Below are 22,353 nucleotides of genomic sequence, written 5' to 3' on the forward strand. Positions count from 1 at the left end.
TAGTTAGTTATCTTGGGTTGGCAGATAAATGTGGATAGGTGGAGTCATGAAAAATCTAGCCATAAGACCAGCTGAAAGGTAGGGCTAGCAATTGTTGTTCATCCTTTCTTTCTAAGGGGACCAGTGACATCAATTGGGCCATGTCTTGACTTGCTCATGAATTGGATTTAAGTAAGGCAGAGTTGCACAAAGTCATCAGCCTCACTTTCTCTTCCAGAGTCATCCATATCCAGTGGCAGTACAAAAGTCAGGACAACTAGCAATGGTTGGGGATGCAGCGGATGACCTTAGAGTCTTAAATATCTGACCAAGCTCCAAGCACTCCACAGTACCTGCTTTGATGTCTTAGCGGCCATTGGAACAAACTGTTCTCATCTTTCCCATTCTGCCCCAGGAAGTCTTCCTATGTTTCACCTAAGGCGACTTTTGAAGAAGATTATATATATATGTATGTATGTATGTGTATATATATGTATGTATGTACATATATATATCTTCATTACATAAAATAAGTAATTTACATTTCTTTAGCGTTTTGAGGTTAGCAAAGCATTTCCTCCACAAAGGCTTAGTGAAGATGGTGAAGCCTATTTTACAGAGGAGGAAATGGAGGCTCAGAGAAGTCAGGAGTTCAGGCCCAGCAAGTGGTAGAGCCGATGTTCAAAGCCAGTTCCGATGGAACTATAAAGTCTATTCTTTCCACTCTGCCAGCCCAGCCAAAAAGATGAAATAAGACAAGTATATATGTACACATCTTAGAGCCTTTACTACTTATTCTGGTGTTTGCCTATATGTTATTTTGAAATAAACATTTTTTCTTCCTTTTCTATGAATTTACTTGGAGGGCATACATATACTATTTGACAGGCACTAACCAAACATAACTCAGAGCAACCTAAAGTAAAACCTTTTGGAATGTCCATGCAATCATCTTAAAATAAGCCCAAATTCTTGGTAAATAAAATTCAAGTTTAGGAGAGGATACCTCATGGATACTTCATATTCAGATATAAGAAATAAAGAGATAAAGATCTGAACTAGGATGATGGCTATTGGAATGAAGAGGAGGGATTAGATTCAATAAATTATGTGGGGAGAGAATCAGCAGCTTTGGATAGAGAAATTGAAGAGAGAGAAGAGTGAGAGCACTTGGGGCCAAATCCCAGTCTATGGCTATTTACACAGCACTTACTATATGTCAGGCATTGTACTAAGTACAGTCCAATTTACATCATCCTCACGACAACTCCAGGAGATAGGAGCTAATATTAGCCTTATTTTACAGATGAGAAACTGAGGCAGAGGTTCAGTGACTTGGCCAGAGTTGCTGAGCTAGTGTCTGAGACCACATTTAAACTTAGATCTTCCCAATTCTAGGCCAGCTAGGTGGTGCAACGCATAGGACTGCTGAGCCTGGCATCAGGAAGATTCATTTTCCCAAGTTCAATTCTGGCCTTAGATACTTACAAATAAACAAACCCTAAATAAATACTTAAAAAAAAAAAACCTGGGCAAGACACTTACACCCCTTAGCTTCAGTTCCTCATCCTTAAAATGAGCTGAAGAAAATGCAAATCATTTCAGTATCTTTGCCAAGAAAATCCTATTTGAGGGTCACAAAGAGTCAGACACAAATGAATAATAACTTGCATTGTTCTTTATTAATAATTTTATAAATATTTCAACTTTGGTTATAAAAAAACATTTCTACCAAGACAGTTTAAAATAAAATTTATTAAGTTTGTTCCTTATTAGACTCTGAATGAGCAGAAACAAAGGAAAAAAATAGTTACTTTGCCTAATTGGAACTGTATACAGATTTGTAAACTAGCCTGAGAGGAAAGGAAGGGAATAAGCATCCTACTATGTGCCAGATACTGTGTTAAGTGCTTTGCAAATACTATCTCATTGGAACCTCTACTTTTTCAGCTTATTGGCCAAAAGTGAGTCTGGGGAGGGCTTTTCAGGAGGAAAGAAAGCAACTTACAGATGTACTAGGTTGTCCTAAGGCTAGAAAGAAGCATATAGGTAGACACAGAAGCAACAGTGGGACAAAGTAAAAAAAGGGTAGAAAGATGTACTTGTCAGGACTACAGAGAATTAGCATTTGAGTAGGAGGAGATGACCCAAGAGTTGTAGGTAGGGGTGTAGCAGGGGAAAAGCCTTGGTGTTGAGTATGAATAGCTCAAATTTATGCAAAAAGGCAATAGTACCTAGTAAAGCTATTTGAGAAGGATAACATGATGATTATAATAAAGGAAAGGAAGACTATTTTGTCTGTGGCATTTTAAACTGGGTGGATAATTTGGGCAAGAAGTTCTGAAAGGGAAAAACTGCCATAATCATGAGAGAAGACAGCCAAACCTTGGACAAATATTTTTTCACAAGAAATGGAAAAGTAGACATGGATTTTAAAGAGGTTCTGAAAAAAGCAACAGGATTTTGTAGTTTTGGACATGAGAATAAGTGGAAAGAGAAGCAAAAGTGAACCTATAATTAATTCAAGGTCTCTTACTTGAAAAACATGCAAGAGAAAATCTTCTCAAGAAAGAGAAGATAATAAAATATTAGTGGGATAGTAATAAATAGTAATTTAGTATTTCCTTAGCATTACTAAAAGTTTTTTTATAAACAAAGAAACAAAAACTCACAACAAAAGACAACCAAACACTAGCAAACCTAACAAATAAACCTAAATAAGTACAGAATTAAAAATAAAGGAGAAATAAACCAGAAAACAAAATACTATAAAACTAATGATTATTGTTTGAAAAGGTTAACAAAATTAATAAACCTTTAGCCAAAATAGTTTAAAAAGAAATATGTAACAAATACATTAAAAAATAAATAAAAAATAAATGCAAAATAAACAGTTTAAAAAGAAATGTGTAACAAATACATTAATAAATATTTTTAAAATTTTTCATTTAAAAAATTGCTTGAACCTTAAAAGTACCAAATATTAGGTATTGTATAAAATCAGAAGACAGATAGGTGGCATAGTGAATAGAGTACCAGGTCAGGAATTGGGAAAGACTCCTCTTTGTGAGTTCAAATCTAGCCTCAGACACTTACTAGTTGTGTGACCCTAGGCATGTCATGTAACAGTTTACCTCAATTTCTTCTTCTGTAAAATGAGCCAGAGAACAAAATGGCAAACCACTAAAGTATATTTGAAAAAAAAAACAGGGTCGCGGAGAGTTGGACACAACTGAAAGAACAAATTATAATCTTTACGCTTATAAACTGTAAATACACACTAAAGACAGTTTACTGAACCACTTAATGGTATCTTTGATTCTCTTTTAATTGATTTTAACCATAGACTTACACGACTTGGTTTTCAGAAATATTTGTATTTTCCCAGAGGAAATTTCCCTACAAGCTCTGAAACATTCAGCCATTGATAAATGGCATTTAATCATGTAAAACTCAGACAAGCACTGAGGTCTTTCTCAGGGTGTATAGTACTATTATTTGTCTTAGTCACTTTTTTTAGTTAAATGCAAAACATAAGGAAAAGAGTGAGGAAGCCTAACATTATTTAAACTTAGAAATACTATTTCACCTTTAAAACTTAGCTGCCTATTTAGTTATTATTGAACTAAAAAGCATTTAATATCTAGAAACTGGAAAAGCAAGCATTTTTTCAAGTTCAACAACTTTACCACTAGGTGGCAGAGAAACACAAGTATTATTATATGCCAATTCTAGGCTAGCCTTCCAAGTATTTTATGAGAACAGTAGAATTTCCACCAGGTGTCAACCAAGAGGATATTTTTTCCCCCTATCAAAAACAGACTCATCATTCTGAACATAACTGTCTAAATTAACAACAGTTTAACAAACATTTATTAAAAACTTAATGAAAATATGGCACTTTGAAGTTTATGAACTACTTTATTCATAAAAAACCTGCAAAGCAGAAAGCAGATATTTTGGTCCCATTTTACAGGCTCAGGAAGGTTAAGTGACCTATACATGGTCACACTGTTAATGAGCATAGAAGCCAGTAGTCTGACCTAGGTGTCTTGACTCCATCTAGTTACACTGGTTCCACTATACCATGTAATTTCTCCCATCAATACATTATGTCCTGTCCTAGGTCAGAGGAGATGTTTAGTCATAGAAACCATAAAGTAATAAAGATCTAGAAATGACTGGGAATTTAAAGGTTATCTAGTTCAAATCTCTTGTTTTGTAGACTAGAAATTCAAGGCTCTGAGTAGTTAAAAGCTTGGCCTAAAGTCACAAAGTAGGATAAGTGAGAAGCTAGAATTCAAGTTTTTTACTTCAAAACCAGTGCTCTCTCCACATCATGGTAGTAAGTCTTAGTCTCTGACTCTAATATGGTTTTATGCTTTACAAAAATACTAATATATGCATAGCCAAGATCCAGTGACAAGAAATAGGTAAGCTGCCCCCAAACAGCAGGTTATTTCTGTATTTCAGAAAGAACTGGTCAGGAGAACCAACAGTGACTTCATTGTGACTTATCTACTCAATATATCTAGAAATGCCATTCTGAAAAATCTAAAATGGAGAAATGGCAATGTGGAAGAGACGACAACGGTACTATTACCTATCTCGTTACACTTTTTTAGTTAGATACAAAGCATAAGAAAAAGGGAGGCAGACCAACATTATTCATAACTTGGAGATACTATTTCACCTTTAAAACTTACCTGTATATTTATTAAATTTCCTCAACAGCTTATTCCTTTCTTGGACTTCAGTAGAGCCAAGCTTTATTTCTGAAGTTTTTTGTTTTTGGGGGGAGGGGGGTTGGCAATTTGTTTCACTCTGAGAGATCAGGGAATCAAGAATTCTAGATTATGATGGAAAGCCTTGGTAGCTCAAATATACACCTGAACTTCTGAAAAATGGGAACAATAATATGTACTTTAAAGATGCATAATGAAAATTAATACAATTGCTGAATAATTCAAGATCTTTACACATGTGCTTTTTAAAAAGATGTTTGTCATCTAATCCAGAATTAGGTTTTTAAAAACCCATTAGCCATACTATTTTCCCCTACTCTGTTTTATTCTTCTTGTAAATAGTATGCCTAAATAAAACAGTGGGTCACACTGTCTTGTCGGAGGTTTCATTTTTTTTAAGTCAGACTCAATTCTTAGAGCCCTTTCAGGACATCATGCCAAACCCTTAAAATTGGGCTGTAGGTGGTTCCTTTAAACAGGACTCTGTTTTAAGGAAGTGGTCAGTCCTTTTTTCTCCTACTGTCACCATAGAAATGACTTGTGATAACTTAGAAATAAATACAGAACTACCAAGTAGTCAGAAAACTCACTCTTTAATCAGGAAAAAAAGACAGGTTCATTATTTTAGCCACCACACAGTCATAAATTAAATACCACACAGAACCAAAGGCTCTGGGACTCTGGGAACCGTATCCCTGGGAGAAAGCACTGTGCTAAGTACTAACTCCAAAGAGAAACTGAACCTAAGAGTCTCTTTATACCCTTTTGGGAAACCTACAGTGGCTAACCACAAACAGGTGTTAAACCTCTTCGCAGTCAATAGTTATGGTATTAGGGGACGGTCAGCTGTAACAAATCAAAGGCAAAGATTAAATTCAGGATCTGGGCTTCCGGAGATGAAATTTTTATCCAATAGAGAAGCCTTCAAAACAAAAAGGTACTTTCAAACAAAATAGGAATGCTTAGTACTGGGGTTTCTCAAAGTGCAGAGGTAAACTGAGTCTTCTAACTATTCACATTGACATTTGGTTGTTGGTTGTTTTTCATTGCAATGGAGTTAAGAGATGGAGAGGACAGCTGCTGGGGGACAGCACACAGCAATGCTTAATTATGCTCTTTTTCTAGTCCAAGGCAATCTCAATGGAAAGATAAGATTCCTTTGACCTCCACAGAGTTGATTTCCACCCCACCCAGAGCAGCATCAAATACTTGCAAAGTTTCCAACCCACCCTCCACAGATTTGTCTATTAACCATATTTCTTAGGTCTGGATTTGGGATGTGTGTGTGCTTTTATTGCAATTTCTCTTGAAATTCATTAAATCTAGCTTATACTGGCCCATCCAACCGGTTTCTCCCGTCTCTCCCCCACCCCTCATTTACTCTTCCTTCTCCAGGAATTCCCGGTGGGCACATTTCAGCCCAGCCCTTAAAGCACGCCTTGGGCTAATGGCTCAGCAGCAGCCATCCGCCACCCCGGCCTCTGCTCGTGTCCCCAGCTCAGCCATCCTCGTTCTATCACGGCTATTAGAATCTGCTCGGTAGCAAAGCCTTCTATCCCACTTCTGGAGTTTTACGGTAGCCTGCCCACCAATAGGAACACACAATGAAGAGAAGTCAGGTTCAGCTCTCCTACAGCAGTCTTCTTCCCTCTGTTCTACACCTACTGTACCAGAAAGGAAGAGGGACGCGAGGGAGGGGGAAGAAAAAGCAGCAGAGCCCTGCGCATGCTCTGTGGGGTTGTTTTTCACAAAGCTGGTTTTAAAGTGAGCTGGCAAGCTGTAGCCACCCGTCTTTGTACAGAGACCACTGATCTGAGAAGTAGCAGCGAGCAGCATCCAGTGCTGTGACTTTTTAAGAAATCTCAATGAACTATTTGTAAAGAATGCACTGATCCTGCCTGCAAGCCTTTTGCACGGCAAAGACATCGATCAGTGTTCAGTGAAGATTGCATTTTATATGTGATCTTGACTTTTTTTTTTGTCTTACATTATATTTTTATAGATTTTGTTATAAACATGGTGCTGGGGAAGGTTAAGAGTTTGACAATAAGCTTTGACTGTCTTAATGACAGCAATGTCCCCGTATATTCTAGTGGGGATACAGTCTCAGGAAGAGTGAATTTAGAAGTTACTGGGGAAATCAGAGTAAAATCTCTCAAAATTCATGCAAGAGGACATGCGAAAGTACGCTGGACTGAATCTAGAAATGCTGGATCCAACACTGCCTATACACAGAATTACACTGAAGAAGTAGAATATTTCAACCATAAAGACATCTTAATTGGGCATGAAAGAGGTAAGTTTGTTGTATTATTCAGAAGTCATAAATATGATTTTTTTCTTTAGCTTGCCTCATTTTTTAATGAATTGATGCATTTTAACTCCTCGCTTTTACAGTTGAAAATCTGGACGTTTGTGGGAGACAATCTTTTTGCAAACTGGAAAATTTGGATTTTTTGTACATTTATCGAGGGTTAGGCAGCCAATGCATTCAAGCCATCTGCAAAGTGACTGTATAGAGCACTTTGCTGAACTACCTCTAACACCTCTATCAGCCTTTTGCAATACGCACTTGCAATTCATGTGCACCTTATTTTTAATAACTCCTTCCATCATATTTAATCATTTTAATAATATGGTTTCCAAACGCATTGCTAGAAACTGGAGTCGATCTCAAGCGTTTCATTTTTCTTTTTTGCAACCTTGGTTCCACAAAATGAGTTTCAATAAAAGCATGGAGTAGCATCTTTTTAACTGACGCTTGGAGGTGGATTTTAGATTTTAACATGACTTGGGATGATTTCGGAATTAATCATTGTTCTTTGATAAAGGATTTCTCGTGGCTTATTTTGACATATGCTATCAAACACCCCACGTGTTATATTTCTCCTCTTCCAATTTAGTTAAAATTTTACATCAAACTACCTTTTTCTTCCTTTCTTTAAAAAAAAATAAAAAAAAAACTATCATCATGGTAGGTTTAAATTTTGACCAGGAGGCCATTTAGGGTCAATTCTTTTCCTTTGAGAGCATCATTCCTAACTTTGGAGCATACATTCAATGAAACCTGTGCCAGTCAAAAGGATATGTAAAGGACTTCTCATCCTAGGTCTGATTTTGGTTAGAAAAAGAAGATAAAGGATTGTCAAAGGGGGAAGGGGTCCTGAGATTGCTAATCTATTGTTTGAATGGATACATTGTGGAAATATAGCAGACTCTAAGCTTGTTTTTCTAAGTTTCCACCCTTTGTTAGAAGCGGTTCAATCCTGTTTCGGACCAGTACTGGGGGGGGTGAGGAGGGGCGCTTGTTCAGCTCTCAGCAGATTGGTTACACGCGTCAGGTGGTGGCGATGACTTAATTCCTAGCACCAGAAGACTATAATGTTAAAACTGGTTATGTAATTCTTGGTCCTTCTCCTTTTTAATGCAGTATTTAGTTCAGACTGACGATTTTTGCAGATAGAATAATTTAAGAAATTTTATTTCCTCCTATTTTAAATATATAATATACATACAAATATTCTTACTAAGTTATGCTATCTCGAGTCTCAGTGAAGTGTAGGAATAAATGAAGGATATTACTTGCATCCATGATGCACCATGTCAAAGCGTTAAGGGGAAACTGACATTTCCATAAAAGAATAAAACATTTAAAAACTATTCATCCATGATTTGCATCCATTAAGTCCCTCTGTCATTAAACCACACCATAAAGAGCAAATGCCTAGTCACATTCCTGGTGCTTTTTCAAAAGCAGCCTCGGGAGTTTGCAACTAATCTATTAAGTCTCCTTTTTTTGGGGGGGGGGAGGATTGTTAAATAAAACACAAAAGACATGATGTATTTAAGAGAACCTCGCTATGGGGGATGGGGAGAATGTAAAAATAAATTAGAGAGCAGAATAGGCGTTAATGTTCGTTTGCAGGATTTGATTAACAAGAACCTGTTATCACCATCCTACACTCCCACCCACTCACCACCCCCAGTCCAGCCCAACAGGACGGACAGTAACCTGGAATAGTTTCAATGACTTAGACCAGGGACCTCTCAAACTAGCCTGGTGACCGAGGCCACGCCCCGTGCCGGCAGCGATAGGCGGAGTTTGGTTTGTTAGCCTGTTGCTAAGGCGATGCCAGCTGCTGATTGGATTGGGTGCCTGTCCCAGTGGGGAGAGAGAGTTTGGGCTGGGAGGGGGCGAGGCTTGAGGATTCCAGTTCCTGGATTCCGCCGCGCGCCGGTAAAAGGTTCCTCCAGGGCAGTCCGTCTATCAGTGGGTCTGAGGTCCGGGTCCTTGTCCATACCTTGATACTCTTCTCTAAACTCCTCTCTGCACAACCCCGCCTTGTTGGGGGGCCCAGCCTGAAACTAATTGGGCTTTCGTGGAATGAAATGCTAATTTCTTTCCCACTTCCCCCCAGGCCATACGAATGCCGGGATTGCCTAGTATCCTCCCGTTTTTAACTGGAAATAACCGGACTAGGCAGGTTTTGGGGGAAATCCTTTCCTCTGCAGAGGCGTGGAGGAAGATCTAAAAGTGTCAATTTTGTTGAAAAGGAAGGGTGTTTCCCACCCACCTTGTAGTTCGATAACAAAGAGTGTTACCTTGTGGTGACCCAACCGACAGGCTAGCAGGACCCAAGATAGCAAATCACCTATATATACTAGCAGAGTGTCAAAGATTTTGGGGGGAGGGAAAGAAAAATTATAAAAGCATTACAGATTAATTACATCAGGGTTTCTATGCCTCTTAATATCTCTCACACACACCCCTTTCCAATCCGTGGGACCCTTTACATTTCATCTTACACTGCATTATTATTTGTTGTCTTGGATGATTCTACACCCCACCCCCTACCCTTTTTCTTTTGTCCTAGTTTCCACAGCCGGAAACAGCCTAAGACCTAAAGGTGTCTGGGCCAAACGTAGGCAAAAACCCCAGGACACTGGCCTGGGTGTGCAAAACCGGAAGCACAGGAGGAGAGGGTGTCTTTGCACGCACGCACACCCGCTCCTCCCTTCCCCCCTACCCTGGCTTCCCCACTCCTCCCCCTTTGGGTCTATCTAGCAGGCTAGGTTGCGCGTGAGCGAATGCGCTAGAGTGTAATGTATACTGTATGTATATGAGAGGCTGGCTGGCTGGCTGGGACTCAGCTCGCGCCGGTTTAGGCCGGTCCTCTCCTGCTTGAGTCGAGTCTTTGATTGACAGCTCAGCACTTGTTTACCACTGGGCTCGGGCTTCTGCTGCTGCCGCCGCTCTTGCCGCTGTGCTGAGCCTCCCTAAGACTGCTGAGCTGGCACAAAAAAGAGAGCGGCGAGAGATGGGAAGAAAGGAAAGGGAGGAAGAAAGGGGTGGGAAAGAAACTTTGTGCTGCTGGAAGACCAGAAATGCAGAAATGGCCATTTTAGCTAGCCAGGGAGCTGTGGTGAAAATCATCATGGGGGTGAAATGTGTAAATCATCATGATTCTTGCATTTTGTATGAAAAGTGCAAAGCTGGGGGTGGGGGGGAGAGGGGAGGGAGGATTTTTTTTAATCTTCCATTTTGATATAATGAAATAGGAACACAATGTATGAGTGTTCCTAAAAATAGTTGAGGGGGAGAAAATAAGTTCATTTAAGGGAATGCAGTAAGAACAAGGGACCTAGCACCAGCATTACAGGCTGTGAGAAGGAAAATGGCCTTTATGGCCATCATCCAGTCAGTGTAGAGAGAATAGTTTGGCTAAAGACTGAATCCCCTCCATTTTGGGTGAAAGGCTTTTCAACAAATAAGATCCTATTGATATGATGAAAGGAAGGGTCTACTTAGCTTATTCTCTCAAAGATACAAACACCTCCCTGGGTCTCATCTTTCACAAGGGTGGAACTCTACTAGACCCTTCCTTTTCAACAATGCTAGTTGTTTTATAATAAATTGCCTCCATGATTTGATAGGTAGTTAGTTTAAAAGGTAGTTCTTATTACTTGCGGGGAAATTAGTACTGTTAATAGAAATAAAGGAAAAACAACTACCAGGGCTGAATAATGTTTTTGTTTAGAAAAAATCACATTTTAAAGATGTCGGGAGAAGCACATAAAAATTCACTGTGCTATAAAAGACCATCCTACATGAATATGTTCTTAAAATAATTTTGCTATAGGGAAGTTTATATTCACATATTTTTCCATTCTACAAAAGAGGCAAAACTCTTAAGTAATATTTTCTTAATATGTCCTCAATTAGGCAAATTAGAAGACCTTTTGGGGGGGAGAATTATATTAAAATTTTGCCTTATAGAACAAGTAGACACTGCTTTATAATTCAGAACAACATACATAATACTTGAAGACAAAATGGCATATTTTCCTTTCTCTGTAGATGATGACAATTCAGAGGAAGGCCTCAACACTATTCATTCAGGAAGGCATGAATATGCATTCAGCTTTGAGCTTCCACAGACGTAAGTATTACATATAATTCCCATGTTTCACCAAATAGTCAAAAGTATTCTTTTAAAATTTTAAAAATTCTCAATCTATATTTTTACATTGATGGTTGCAAAAAACACCACAACACATTTAACAAAAAAAAAAACAAAAAAAAAAAAACCCTTTTCATTACTGAAGGAATATACTAAAACCTGATATAGGAAAACAGCCTATTAAACATAAGAGGTTATTTTTTCTTTACAATGACAAAATTATGGAAATTTTAAAACTCAATTCCTTGTACCTGTCAAGAGGTTACAATGCTTGAGTATAAAATACAATATGTAGTTTTATTTCAGGAGAATAAGAGTAGGACTGAGTAGGGCCTAGCTTCATGCTAGATAAATACTGAATGATCATCTAGAAATACTGTGATATTTAGACTTTTTTTTGAAGTATTATATGGCTCTGTAAAGGTGTCATAAGTCAAGGAAAAAAAGCCCTATCTCAATGGAGGAAAGAAAAACATGGGAAAAAAATTAAATGATGACTATACATATCAGAACTTGCAGAGACTCAAAATGAAACAGTAAATCAGAAAGTCACTAAGGGGTGAGTTGGGAGTAGACAATATTCACATCCCAATAAGAAAGTAGAAATTAATTAGTAATAAAAGTATGTACTTAGAATAGAAAATTCATATTTGCATCTGGATTTAAATCTTTTTTTCTTATTAATGGAAAAAACTATTGGAGGATGTGATAGAATTTTGTAATTTTTACTTACTAGGAAAGGAGTATTGCATTTCACAGACATTGCAAAATGGCACCTGTACTGATTACCCTAGAATAAACTTATCTGATATAAAAGTTGATCAGGTGTCCATAATTTTTAACTCCCATCTCTGCATACTGAAATTTAATATTTGAATTGCTACATGTAAAGAGAACTCGTAAAAATAATTGAGAATGTTTCTTGAACCTCACTTTGAGCATTGCACTTCTCTTCAAAGAGAAAAACAAAATTCAGGTATAATTAGAATAAAGATGATATAGGCCAAATAAGTTTAATATAATTAAAACCAATGGTCATGCATAATAAACTGAAATTACTTTAGAATATCATTGCAAAGATTACAATTTAGAAGCATTGTTTTGTATTTTCTGTATAAATGAACATGAAACAATTTAAATGTTAATGTTTTGAAAGAATAAAATTAAAGGAAAAATCCAATATTGCATTGATGCGAAAAGTAGAGTAAGGATGAGAAAATAGATAATTCTGTGTATTATATGGCTATCCAAATAGATTGATGATAGAAATAAAGTAGAAAGTTCAAAGATATTTAAAGGTGTTAAAATAATATCAAGATATATTTTCTTGTGTAGTTCTAAGATGCGGAAATTAAGATGATAAATCAGCAGTTGAGATTTTAAATAGTCATTGGAACTTTTATTTAAATGTTTTTTGGGGGAAAATTTAACTAGGTTTAATGATCTGATAGACATGAAACAGAGACCTCAGTGAAAGAGAAAATTCCCCCAAAGCAGGTTTGCCACAATGACTATAATCTATTATCATTTAACTAATAGCCACAATGGGGTCATAACCCTTAGCTAATGAAGTTTGACATTGGAAACATTTGGACTAAATGTCCTTACATTGGTTAGCATTCAGAATAAACCACAATTTTAAAATGGTGGTATTCTCTATTTAAAGTCATTTTCAAGGAAATGACTATTTTATTCAGAATTGCTTATTCTCCTGTTTCATAACTTTGCTAATAATTGAAATAGCCTCTTACATGTTTAAAAGAACTGTGTTCTTATGGCATGTTTTAGAAAAATCCCTGTTATTACATTAAAACACTCATATTCAATAACAGGAAATTTTTTTATACCTCCCACCACCTACCTCACCCCCCAAAAAAGACTGTTCCCTCTGGTATTCTTACCAGAAAATAATGTTTCACATATTATGATGCATAAACAATACAGTACAATATATTTTTACTTATGCTCTGACCAAATGTGTAATTATTAGAAAGAGAAATAAAAAATAATATATTTTGACCTTTGTGTTCTGCACAGACCACTTGCTACCTCATTCGAAGGCCGACATGGTAGTGTGCGCTATTGGGTGAAAGCCGAATTGCACAGGCCTTGGCTTCTACCAGTAAAATTAAAGAAGGAATTTACAGTCTTTGAGCATATAGATATCAACACTCCTTCATTACTGGTAAGAATGGACTGAATTCTTCATTCCTGGTTTTTGGCATACAAATACTAAAGCATAAACACCTAAACTACAAAATCTTTTATTTTAATTTAATCAATATATTTAGAAAACCAATACTGTAAAACCAATACTAATGACATATAATTAGAGCACCAAAACTCAGAAATGCTGAGTATATTCTGTAGGTGCTCTTGGTGTTTTGTTTTGGTTTTTTTTAATCCATTTAAAAGAAATGGACAACCAGTACTTTGTATAAAATATATCATTCCAGAGGGAAAAACAAATAAAAAGCAAACCTTTGAACTGCTCCCTGACCAGTTAATTTATTGGAAGAGGATCAGAGTTTCTTATAAAAAGAGACTGCTAACTTAAAAGAACCAAATTTAAGAATTTGTACTGCATTGCATTATTAATTAATGTGTGGGGATAGTTGCAAAAAAAAAATAGGAAGATCATTAGTCTCATAAAACAATTTTTGAAAAGTAAGCATCTTAATGGTGTTTTATATGAGACCTAAATTCCATTTTGACTTCAAAACCTTCATTTGGTTTACCAAATTAATAACATCTTTAAAGCAATTAAGACTTAAGTTGAATGAGTTGGATTTTCTGCTTTAAGATATCAACTGAAAAATGAAATTCTCAGAGAGAGATGACTTTCATTTTTGAGAATATAATCAAATTATTTTCCTTGAAAAGAAAAAAGTTTAAATGGACTGTGGAAAGGGTTTTTTTTTTTTTAATTTCTAACAATACATAGAAATGCCAAAATCATGTATAAGATTACATGATCTTAATAAATCATCTACCTTAATTTTAATTAATTGGTATTGCCTCAATGGAAAAGAATCATCACAGTATAGAAGTTTAATAGAAGAAAAATTATATTTCTAGGCAATTAAAAAATACCATTTTTTGTTATTTAAGCCTAATTTGTCATATTAGAAAGAGTGGCATTGAACCAACCCCTAAATTTTTCTTTCTTTTATTTCTTGCAGTCACCCCAGGCAGGCACAAAAGAAAAGACTCTGTGTTGCTGGTTCTGTACCTCAGGCCCAATATCCTTAAGTGCCAAAATTGAAAGGAAGGGCTACACCCCAGGTATGTTTTCAGGAATTATCCCCTCAAAGAATATTTTCTCTTAAGTTGTTTTTGTGGTATATAGTTACAGTGATTATAACCCAACAAAAAACCTAATTCTGTTGAGGAAAACAGCATTATTTTTACTTATCAAAATTTCCATCAAAAAAATATATATAGTCTTCTCAGATAATCTTATTGACTGGACACTAGCTGTGTGACCTTAGGCAAGGAACTTTTAAGCTCTTGGCCTCCATGTCTTCTTCTGTAAGATGGGAATAATAATGGCACCTATTTCCCAGAGTTACTATGAAGGTCATATCTCACTATGAAGTGAGATAACATTTTTTTTTAAAAAGACCCGCAAAACTTAGAGGAATATATAAATGCTAGATATTATTAGTACAAATTTGCCAGTTCTCAAATTTGCCCACTTAGGAACAGATTTCTCATTCGATGAAATAAAATTTTAGTGTTTAAATGTTGGTAAGGAAATTAGTTAAAAAAAAAAAGATTCCTCTTAGTTATCTTATCACTAATAGAACTTGGGGGTTTTGTTTGTTTGCTTTTTACTCTAGGTGAATCAATTCAGATATTTGCTGAGATTGAGAACTGCTCTTCCCGAATGGTGGTGCCAAAGGCAGCCATTTACCAAACACAGGCCTTCTATGCCAAAGGGAAAATGAAGGAAGTAAAACAACTTGTGGCCAATTTACGAGGGGAATCTTTGTCATCTGGAAAGACAGAGACTTGGAATGGAAGACTTCTGAAAATTCCACCAGTTTCACCTTCTATTTTGGACTGTAGTATAATCCGTGTGGAATATTCACTAATGGTATGTACTGATTTGGGACTTCTTTTGCCCTGTTTATAGGAATTTTTCTTAAAAGAGAGACCACAGTTTTTAAGATTTTGTTAAATGAGGCCTACAGACTTCACATTTTAAATATCTTCTGTTTTCATGACTTCTTTTAATCATGTGGTAGAAAGGGAAGCCATGAAATCATAGATAAGGATTCCTGCAGGTCACATATGGAAATAGAAATGTACAGATTAACATTATGTTGCATCACATTTTTAGGTATTTTATTAGACATTTCTCAATTGCATTTTAATCTGGTTCAACAAGGGGAGAGATGTGACCTGAGTCTGACACCATTGATTTAGTAGTTGATGATAAAGAAAATTTTATCTCTATTATAATATAATAAAATAATATATAAACAAATGGTATTATAAATAATTATCTGAATCTGACACCATTGATTTAGTAATTGACGAAAGTGAAAATTTTATCTCTATTATAATATGAACAAATGGTATTATAAATAATGATATAATAATACAAACATGAATATTAATAATTTTATAAATAACAACATAAGCACAAATAATAATATTATAAACCATAACATGAATATAAAAAATAATAAAAAAATTTAAGCTATGTTATAATAAAAATAAAGTAGATGTCAGTTTCACTTGAATTGCAGCACACCGCCAAAGATATATAATAGTATTTCACCTCAAGGATGCCTTTGCTTTTGGTTTTTGCATATTAGGTCTATGTGGATATTCCTGGAGCCATGGACTTATTTCTTAATTTGCCACTCGTCATCGGTACTATTCCCCTACATCCATTTGGTAGCAGGACGTCCAGTGTCAGCAGCCAGTGTAGCATCAATATGAACTGGCTTGGTCTATCCCTGCCTGAAAGACCTGAAGGTAATTTGATCAGTACATTTCTAAGCTTTTGGTGCAATCTTAATTTCTCTAGGACATGACTGTCTTTGGTGGTACAGTAGGAAGGAGGGGACCAAACTAGGAAATGGAAGCTTAGGCTTTGCCCCTTGCTAAATATGTCATTATTGACAAGACAGCTATGTATCTTGGTAGATAGAGCCCCTGGATCTGGAGTCAGGAAGATCCAAGTTCAAACCCAGCCTCAGATATTTATCATCTGTGGCCTTGGGCAAACTACTTTAATTAGTTAAGTTTGCCTCGGTTTCCCCAGCTGTAAAATGGGGCTGATAATGGGACCTGATCTCCTAGGGTCATTGTAAGTTTCCAATGAGGTATTAGTATTTATATCATCGTCATTATTATTATATCACAACTGCCTATAGCCTCATTTTCCTACTGGATAAAAATAATACTTGCATGACCCTACTTTAAAAGGTGGTTTACATGTTGGGGGAAAGAGCTTTGTAAACCCGAGTTAATTATTTATTATTCCTTATAAAGATCTATCCCAAGCATTTAAGTTTAAAATGAAGCTTTTTGGTAAGAAAAACCTTTTTTGGGGGGGGAGTTGGGGGGTGTTAGTGACTAGTGTCAAATTTTAGCCACCAACTCTTTTACTTACCTAGTTTACCCCCCAGTTTTCCTTTTTAACCTCTATAATATCTATAATGCTTTGTATTTTGACATGCATAAGAACTTGCTGTTCGAATTGCGTGTATCTTTTTCCTTTAGCACCACCCAGCTATGCGGAAGTTGTCACTGAGGAACAGAGACAGAGCCATCTCACGCCCATGAGTGCCTATGACGATTTTGAACGGGCTCTCCAAGGACCACTGTTTGCATACATTCAAGAATTTCGGTTTCTGCCGCCTCCTCTTTATTCAGAGGTAAGCACCCTGCCAGTCCCCTCTCCTCACCCATCACTCCCACTGCCCTGGGGCTTCTGCTCCCCTCTGCTGGGTGCTGGAGGCACAAAGAACTCCCCAAGCAGCACTTCGGACAAATTTCTTTGGGTTTTAGAATGTAACAATGATTCTTCTGCAAGAAATGTAATATTCCTAATTACATTCCTTTTAGACTAATACTGTAATTCATTTTCCCAAGCCCACGCAGGAGCTAAAAAAGCGTAGCCTTTGTAGACAGACCCAACATCACCTACTGTTAGACCAAGATAGGCTCCAATTGACTAAGGTCTGAAGGGTGACACCCTAAAAGATGAGAGGAGCAAGGAAGAAATTGCTTTTCAGATTTATGGATGGAGAAATAGTTCTTGATCTAAAAAAAAGGATGGGAGAGTATAGAAGACAGAATGGACAGTTTTGATTATTCCATAAAATCCATGTATCTGAAATTAGAAAGGGAACAACTTTGGAAAAAAACCTTTGCAGTAAGTCAAATTTTAAATATAAATAAATAATATATTTTTAAATTATAAATAATAAAAATGGACGGGTATTTCTTCTAAGTAAGAAATCCTGCTATTCTAATGGCATTGACTTCTTTCAATGACACTGGCACATCAATTTCTTGCTCTGTTGCATTTGTTCTTTTTTGTTTTTTAAATGCCATTACTTTGCATTGTCAGTCTCATGTTCAAAAAATGTTGGCACTTAAAATCATTTATTTTTTTAAACTCTTGCTCTCTGTCTTAAACTCGATACTATCAGTTCCAAGACAGAAGAACGGTAAGGGATAGGCAATTGGCATCAATTAGAACCAGGTATGCCCCCAAAAGATTCAAGAGTATGATCTAGTGGATAAAGAGTTTATCTCAAAATGACGAAGACCTGGTTCTCAATTCTAATCAACCTTTGGTGTCCTCGACAACATTTCAAACCCATGAGTTATTGATACATATCCTTGTAGGGAGTTTCTTCACCTGGAATTTCTACATCAATAAAATCCCACATCCAGAACCAAAAAAAAAGAATGAAAGAAAGAAAAATATAAAACACTTCAGCTACAGTCCTGGGTCTATCAGGTCAGCTAGTTGAACACACTTAAATGTTTATAGCTAAAGTCTCTAGAAGCTGGAGAAAATCAGAGTGGGAGTATACAGTGCCTTACCCCCTTTCTGGGATTATACACACCAGTCATTCTTGTATGCTTACACTGGCCCAGGCATTTTGTACACAAGTCTAGGGTTCCTAACGTCCCGAGGAGAGTTATACCGATCCCTTTTTTAGCAGAGGAGATAATGTCAATCAAAATGTTTCACATTCTAAATGGACTTCATTTTTGCATTTAATAGATTAAAACTGAATGTTGGAAGAAAATCTCTTATCTTAAATACAGTATTCTAGACTAAAGACTTCAGCAGGTGTATCTTCCCAAAGATTAGTTGGGAATTAATTAATTCCCAAACATTAATGTCATGCTTGATCCCACTGGACATCTGTTAGAAGAGGAACAATTTTCCCCCTCCTTTACCCCACAATTCACATTCTGTATTCTGGAAAGACTATCTTCTGGATGTTTTAAATGCTTGTTCTTTTTTCTGATTCCCCAGGCTTTTAGATTACAGTAATCCATAGAATTCCAAACCTTTTCACCATTTTAAAAAGTATTTTCAAAATAATTTAACATTTTCTTTCTTTTTTTTTTTTTGGTTTCTAGATTGATCCCAATCCTGATCAGCAAACAGACGACAGACCATCTTGCCCCTCTCGTTGAAGGAAAGCTTCATTGAAATAAGTTGACCTTGGTTCGGAACTGTATCTCTCTGCCCTGCTGTGGATAGAGGAAGTATCTTGGAGACACGTTTTCAGAGGAAGTGGTATTACTCTTGCCCAGAAAATGGCAAATACACGAAACAACCAGTGATCATGCTTTTTTGAAGCCTTATAGCAACATCACAGGACTGCTCCCACATGCTTGAAGATGTGAGCTTTTTTTTCCCTTAAAACTGGCACATACATGGAGCAGCCTTATTCTAGCCTATGGTCGTACGTGTCGAGACACCACGTTGTAAAAGAGGGAAATTTTTCCTTCTTTTGATTTGAAAATTTTGCACATGCTCAATGCTTACATTGTGCGGTTCAGTGTCACTACAGCTTTTTATTTTTATTTTTTTCCCATTTATGCCGGACTCTTGATGCTCTTTTTAAAACTTGCTTGTGGTCAACACAAACAAGGAGCAAAAAGAAAGCTTTGAAAAACTTTATGATGACAAATGCACTGACATTTTTTTTTTTAATTTAATGTAGCCTGGACTTTACCTGTGTAGCACATGCTCAGAATTGTCCTTCTAGGCTGACCATGTATCACCTCTTCAGCTTGGATCCTATTGTGGATTTATTTACAAACATCAAATGCCTTCAAGCCAATCCTTCTTGCTGTATGTTTTGCAGCCTACTGTAGTAGATAAGCAAACACCAATGTTGGGGGTGGGGGGGGAGACGAGGAGAAAACTCATGAGATTGTCAAGATTGTTTAACTTTCTTGATTTCTTTTGAGAATGTGTTGCCTTTCTACTATTATAGCAAAGCAGCATTTTGTTACAGACTGCCTAAAATCACTTAATCTCAGGTGAACGCATCACTTGCCAAACTGTTGGAATGCTATTTGTTTTATTGCACTGTTGAATATTTTTGTTGTTGTTATTTTTTGTTTTTAATTTTTTTTGTTTTTGTTTGGTTGGTTTTTGGGGGAGGGAGATTTGGAAAAGGGACATACACAAAAGTTAAAAACTCACCCACATTCCCTTTTTATCATTATACATGGAAGAAGAAATGAACAGAGCTGAAAACAGAATCATAAAGAAAGGCAGTATCAGCCAGCACCAGTGAAGAGTTAAGGGCTAGGGCTCTTAAGAAATAACGTCTTTTACCGTCCAAACAGTATGGAAGTATCTCAGCCACTAGGGATAGGAAGGGAAAGTAAATTTATTTTTATACATAGTAACTGAATCACCAAAAAAAAATGAATATATGTTGTAAGTCTTTGGTAGAAAGTATATTTTAAAAAGGACAAGAAAATACTGTTATGCTGACAGGGCTCAGATCATGCACATTATAGTCTGTTGAAGTTTGGCAGAGCTTGAGGTTTTTTGTTTTTTTTTTTTATTAATTTTAAAAATGGATAAAATGAGCAATTAAGACCCACCAAAATGTCCAGAACACTAATTGCTGGCAGAATTCACTCTTTTTGAAGGTATGTTTCTACACACTGAGGAACCTATACCAGTGATAACGTTTTTGTTTTTTGTTTTTTTAGAAGTTGGAACAAAACTTCAAAGGACCTGTAGAAAGGGAGCTTCTATCCTCCACAAACAAGGAATAGTGATCAAATCAGTAATATAATTTATTGACAATTATGGTTAGCTCTCTTAAAACATATACCAGCATTTGTAAAATCATTGATAACTATACATTTTCAGAGTGTATATATATACATATATATATATAATATATATCAACTTTCCATTTCAAAAAGAATTTAATAATTTTTTTTCTACCAAAATCAACATTTTTGATGAGTGGAAAGGGTGTGTTTTAGCTATCCTGCCATCTAACCCATGACTTAGTGAAGTGGCTATAAACCTTAGAGACTCTGGTATGGTGCTTGACCTGGTAAAATACTGTCTTAAAACTTCATACAAAAAAATAAAATAGGCTTTTCCATAAGTGGCCTTTAAGAAAACATGGAAGAAAATTCATGTTTGAAAAATGCTGACAGGGTGAAGAAAGCCCAGCATAAAAATGAATCACGTTTTAAGTGATTCAGTTAAAGGGTTTTCCAGTAAGAAAATGAATACTAGATAACAAGGAAATGGGGGGTGAAATATTTTTTTATTCTTGTTAAATAATTTTGTGAATGTCCCACCACCACCACCACCACCACCCCCCAAAAAAAGCTGATGGATTATTTGGCATAAAGGGCATTTGGTGGTTTTTTTGTTTTGTTTTGTTTTGTTTTGTTTTGTTTTGTTGGGGGGAGGGGTTGTCAAATGACCCCCATTATTTTTTTCTTCCTCTTATGTCTCACTGACTAGGGAACAATTATTGATATGCATAGCATTGGAATACTTAACATGATGTAATCCTTAAGTTACACAGAGAGCAGGGATGACCAATAGGAATTGGCTCCAGACCACATGAAGATATGTGATCACTTTAAATTTTGAAAACTTTATCAAATAAAGTTTTTATTATTTTTGTTTCTTTTCCATGAAAGTATTTCTATACTCTGTTGTTTAGAGGCATTACTTTACTATATTATTTCCTAGGTATTGGTCAGTTCCTGACATAAAGCATTATAATCATAAATGTATTCCAGTGTTTGAGATTCCTGATTTTCCAATTAGGAAAGACAAGTTAAATCCAAAATGTTAAAGAAACAAAGTGCAATATTAAATGTTTGCTTTATAGAATATATTCTATGGTCATTTGTACTTTTTTTTCCTTTTCCCTTTTTTTTTTTTATTTTGGTGCTGAACATGTCCTTGTAGGCTCTGTTTTAAGAATACATGGGGAATGATAATTTTTCCTATTGCTCTTCCTTGTGGAAAATAAAGTTTTTGTTTTGGGTTTTTTTTGTAAAATTGTGTTTAGAGTGTTTCTTTGTAAATCTTGAGAAACTGAGAATTTTGTTATTCACTAGTACTTGCAAAAGAAAGCTGTACCCTCCATGAAGTTATCTCTCACGAGCCCATTTGCTAGGTTCACACTAGACACTTCAGTCATCGTGATTAAAGCCATATTCCAACTAGAGAGACTATTCCAGAATTATTTCACAGGGGCCGTTTAAATGAGAATTTGAAACATTAAAGTAACTGTCATTTATTTTTAACTAAAATTCTATTTCATTTATAAACTGCTGGGTTGTCAAATTTGAGATTTAATCTTTCAAGTCAACTTCCCCTCCCCCCCCCCAATTCTATATTTCAGGGCTTTGTATGAATTTAACCAGGGTTGGTTTTTATTTCCTGGTTTTCATTTCATGTTGCCATTATATCTGCATTTCTAGTATCTCAAAAGGGAGATGAATGCTTTCATTTGTGTTTTTGCAATATTATTAAAATACCCCTTTTAAGGAAAAAACACCATTTTAAGAGAATTTACATATTTATCATTAGCAAAAAATGTTTCTTATCCAAATGGAAAAATTAATCTTTCTTAAACTTATAATACATTTTATTTAAGTGGTAATGCAAATCTAGA

General features: G+C 36.0%; 1 protein-coding gene across 3 annotated transcripts; it reads left to right on the forward strand.

The window, feature by feature from the left end:
• Window positions 1-6,623: 6,623 nt before the first annotated feature.
• Window positions 6,624-21,734, forward strand: ARRDC3 (arrestin domain containing 3). 3 transcript variants are annotated; one of them, XM_044662831.1, is made up of 8 exons: window positions 6,624-7,020; window positions 11,083-11,164; window positions 13,223-13,370; window positions 14,368-14,470; window positions 15,028-15,284; window positions 16,012-16,174; window positions 16,925-17,079; window positions 18,809-21,734. In XM_044662831.1, exons 1-8 carry the CDS (start codon window positions 6,741-6,743, stop codon window positions 18,863-18,865), a joined length of 1,245 nt encoding a protein of 414 aa, XP_044518766.1. In that variant the 5' UTR covers window positions 6,624-6,740; the 3' UTR covers window positions 18,866-21,734. The 3 variants fall into 3 exon arrangements, with proteins under 3 accessions (XP_044518766.1, XP_044518774.1, XP_044518782.1); XM_044662839.1 differs by having other exon boundaries at window positions 11,104-11,164; XM_044662847.1 differs by lacking the exons at window positions 6,624-7,020; window positions 13,223-13,370 and having other exon boundaries at window positions 11,141-11,164.
• The last annotated feature ends 619 nt before the right edge of the window (window positions 21,735-22,353 follow it).

Source organism: Gracilinanus agilis, chromosome 1, assembly GCF_016433145.1.
Source record: "Gracilinanus agilis isolate LMUSP501 chromosome 1, AgileGrace, whole genome shotgun sequence".
In the NCBI taxonomy this organism is placed as follows: domain Eukaryota; kingdom Metazoa; phylum Chordata; class Mammalia; order Didelphimorphia; family Didelphidae; genus Gracilinanus; species Gracilinanus agilis.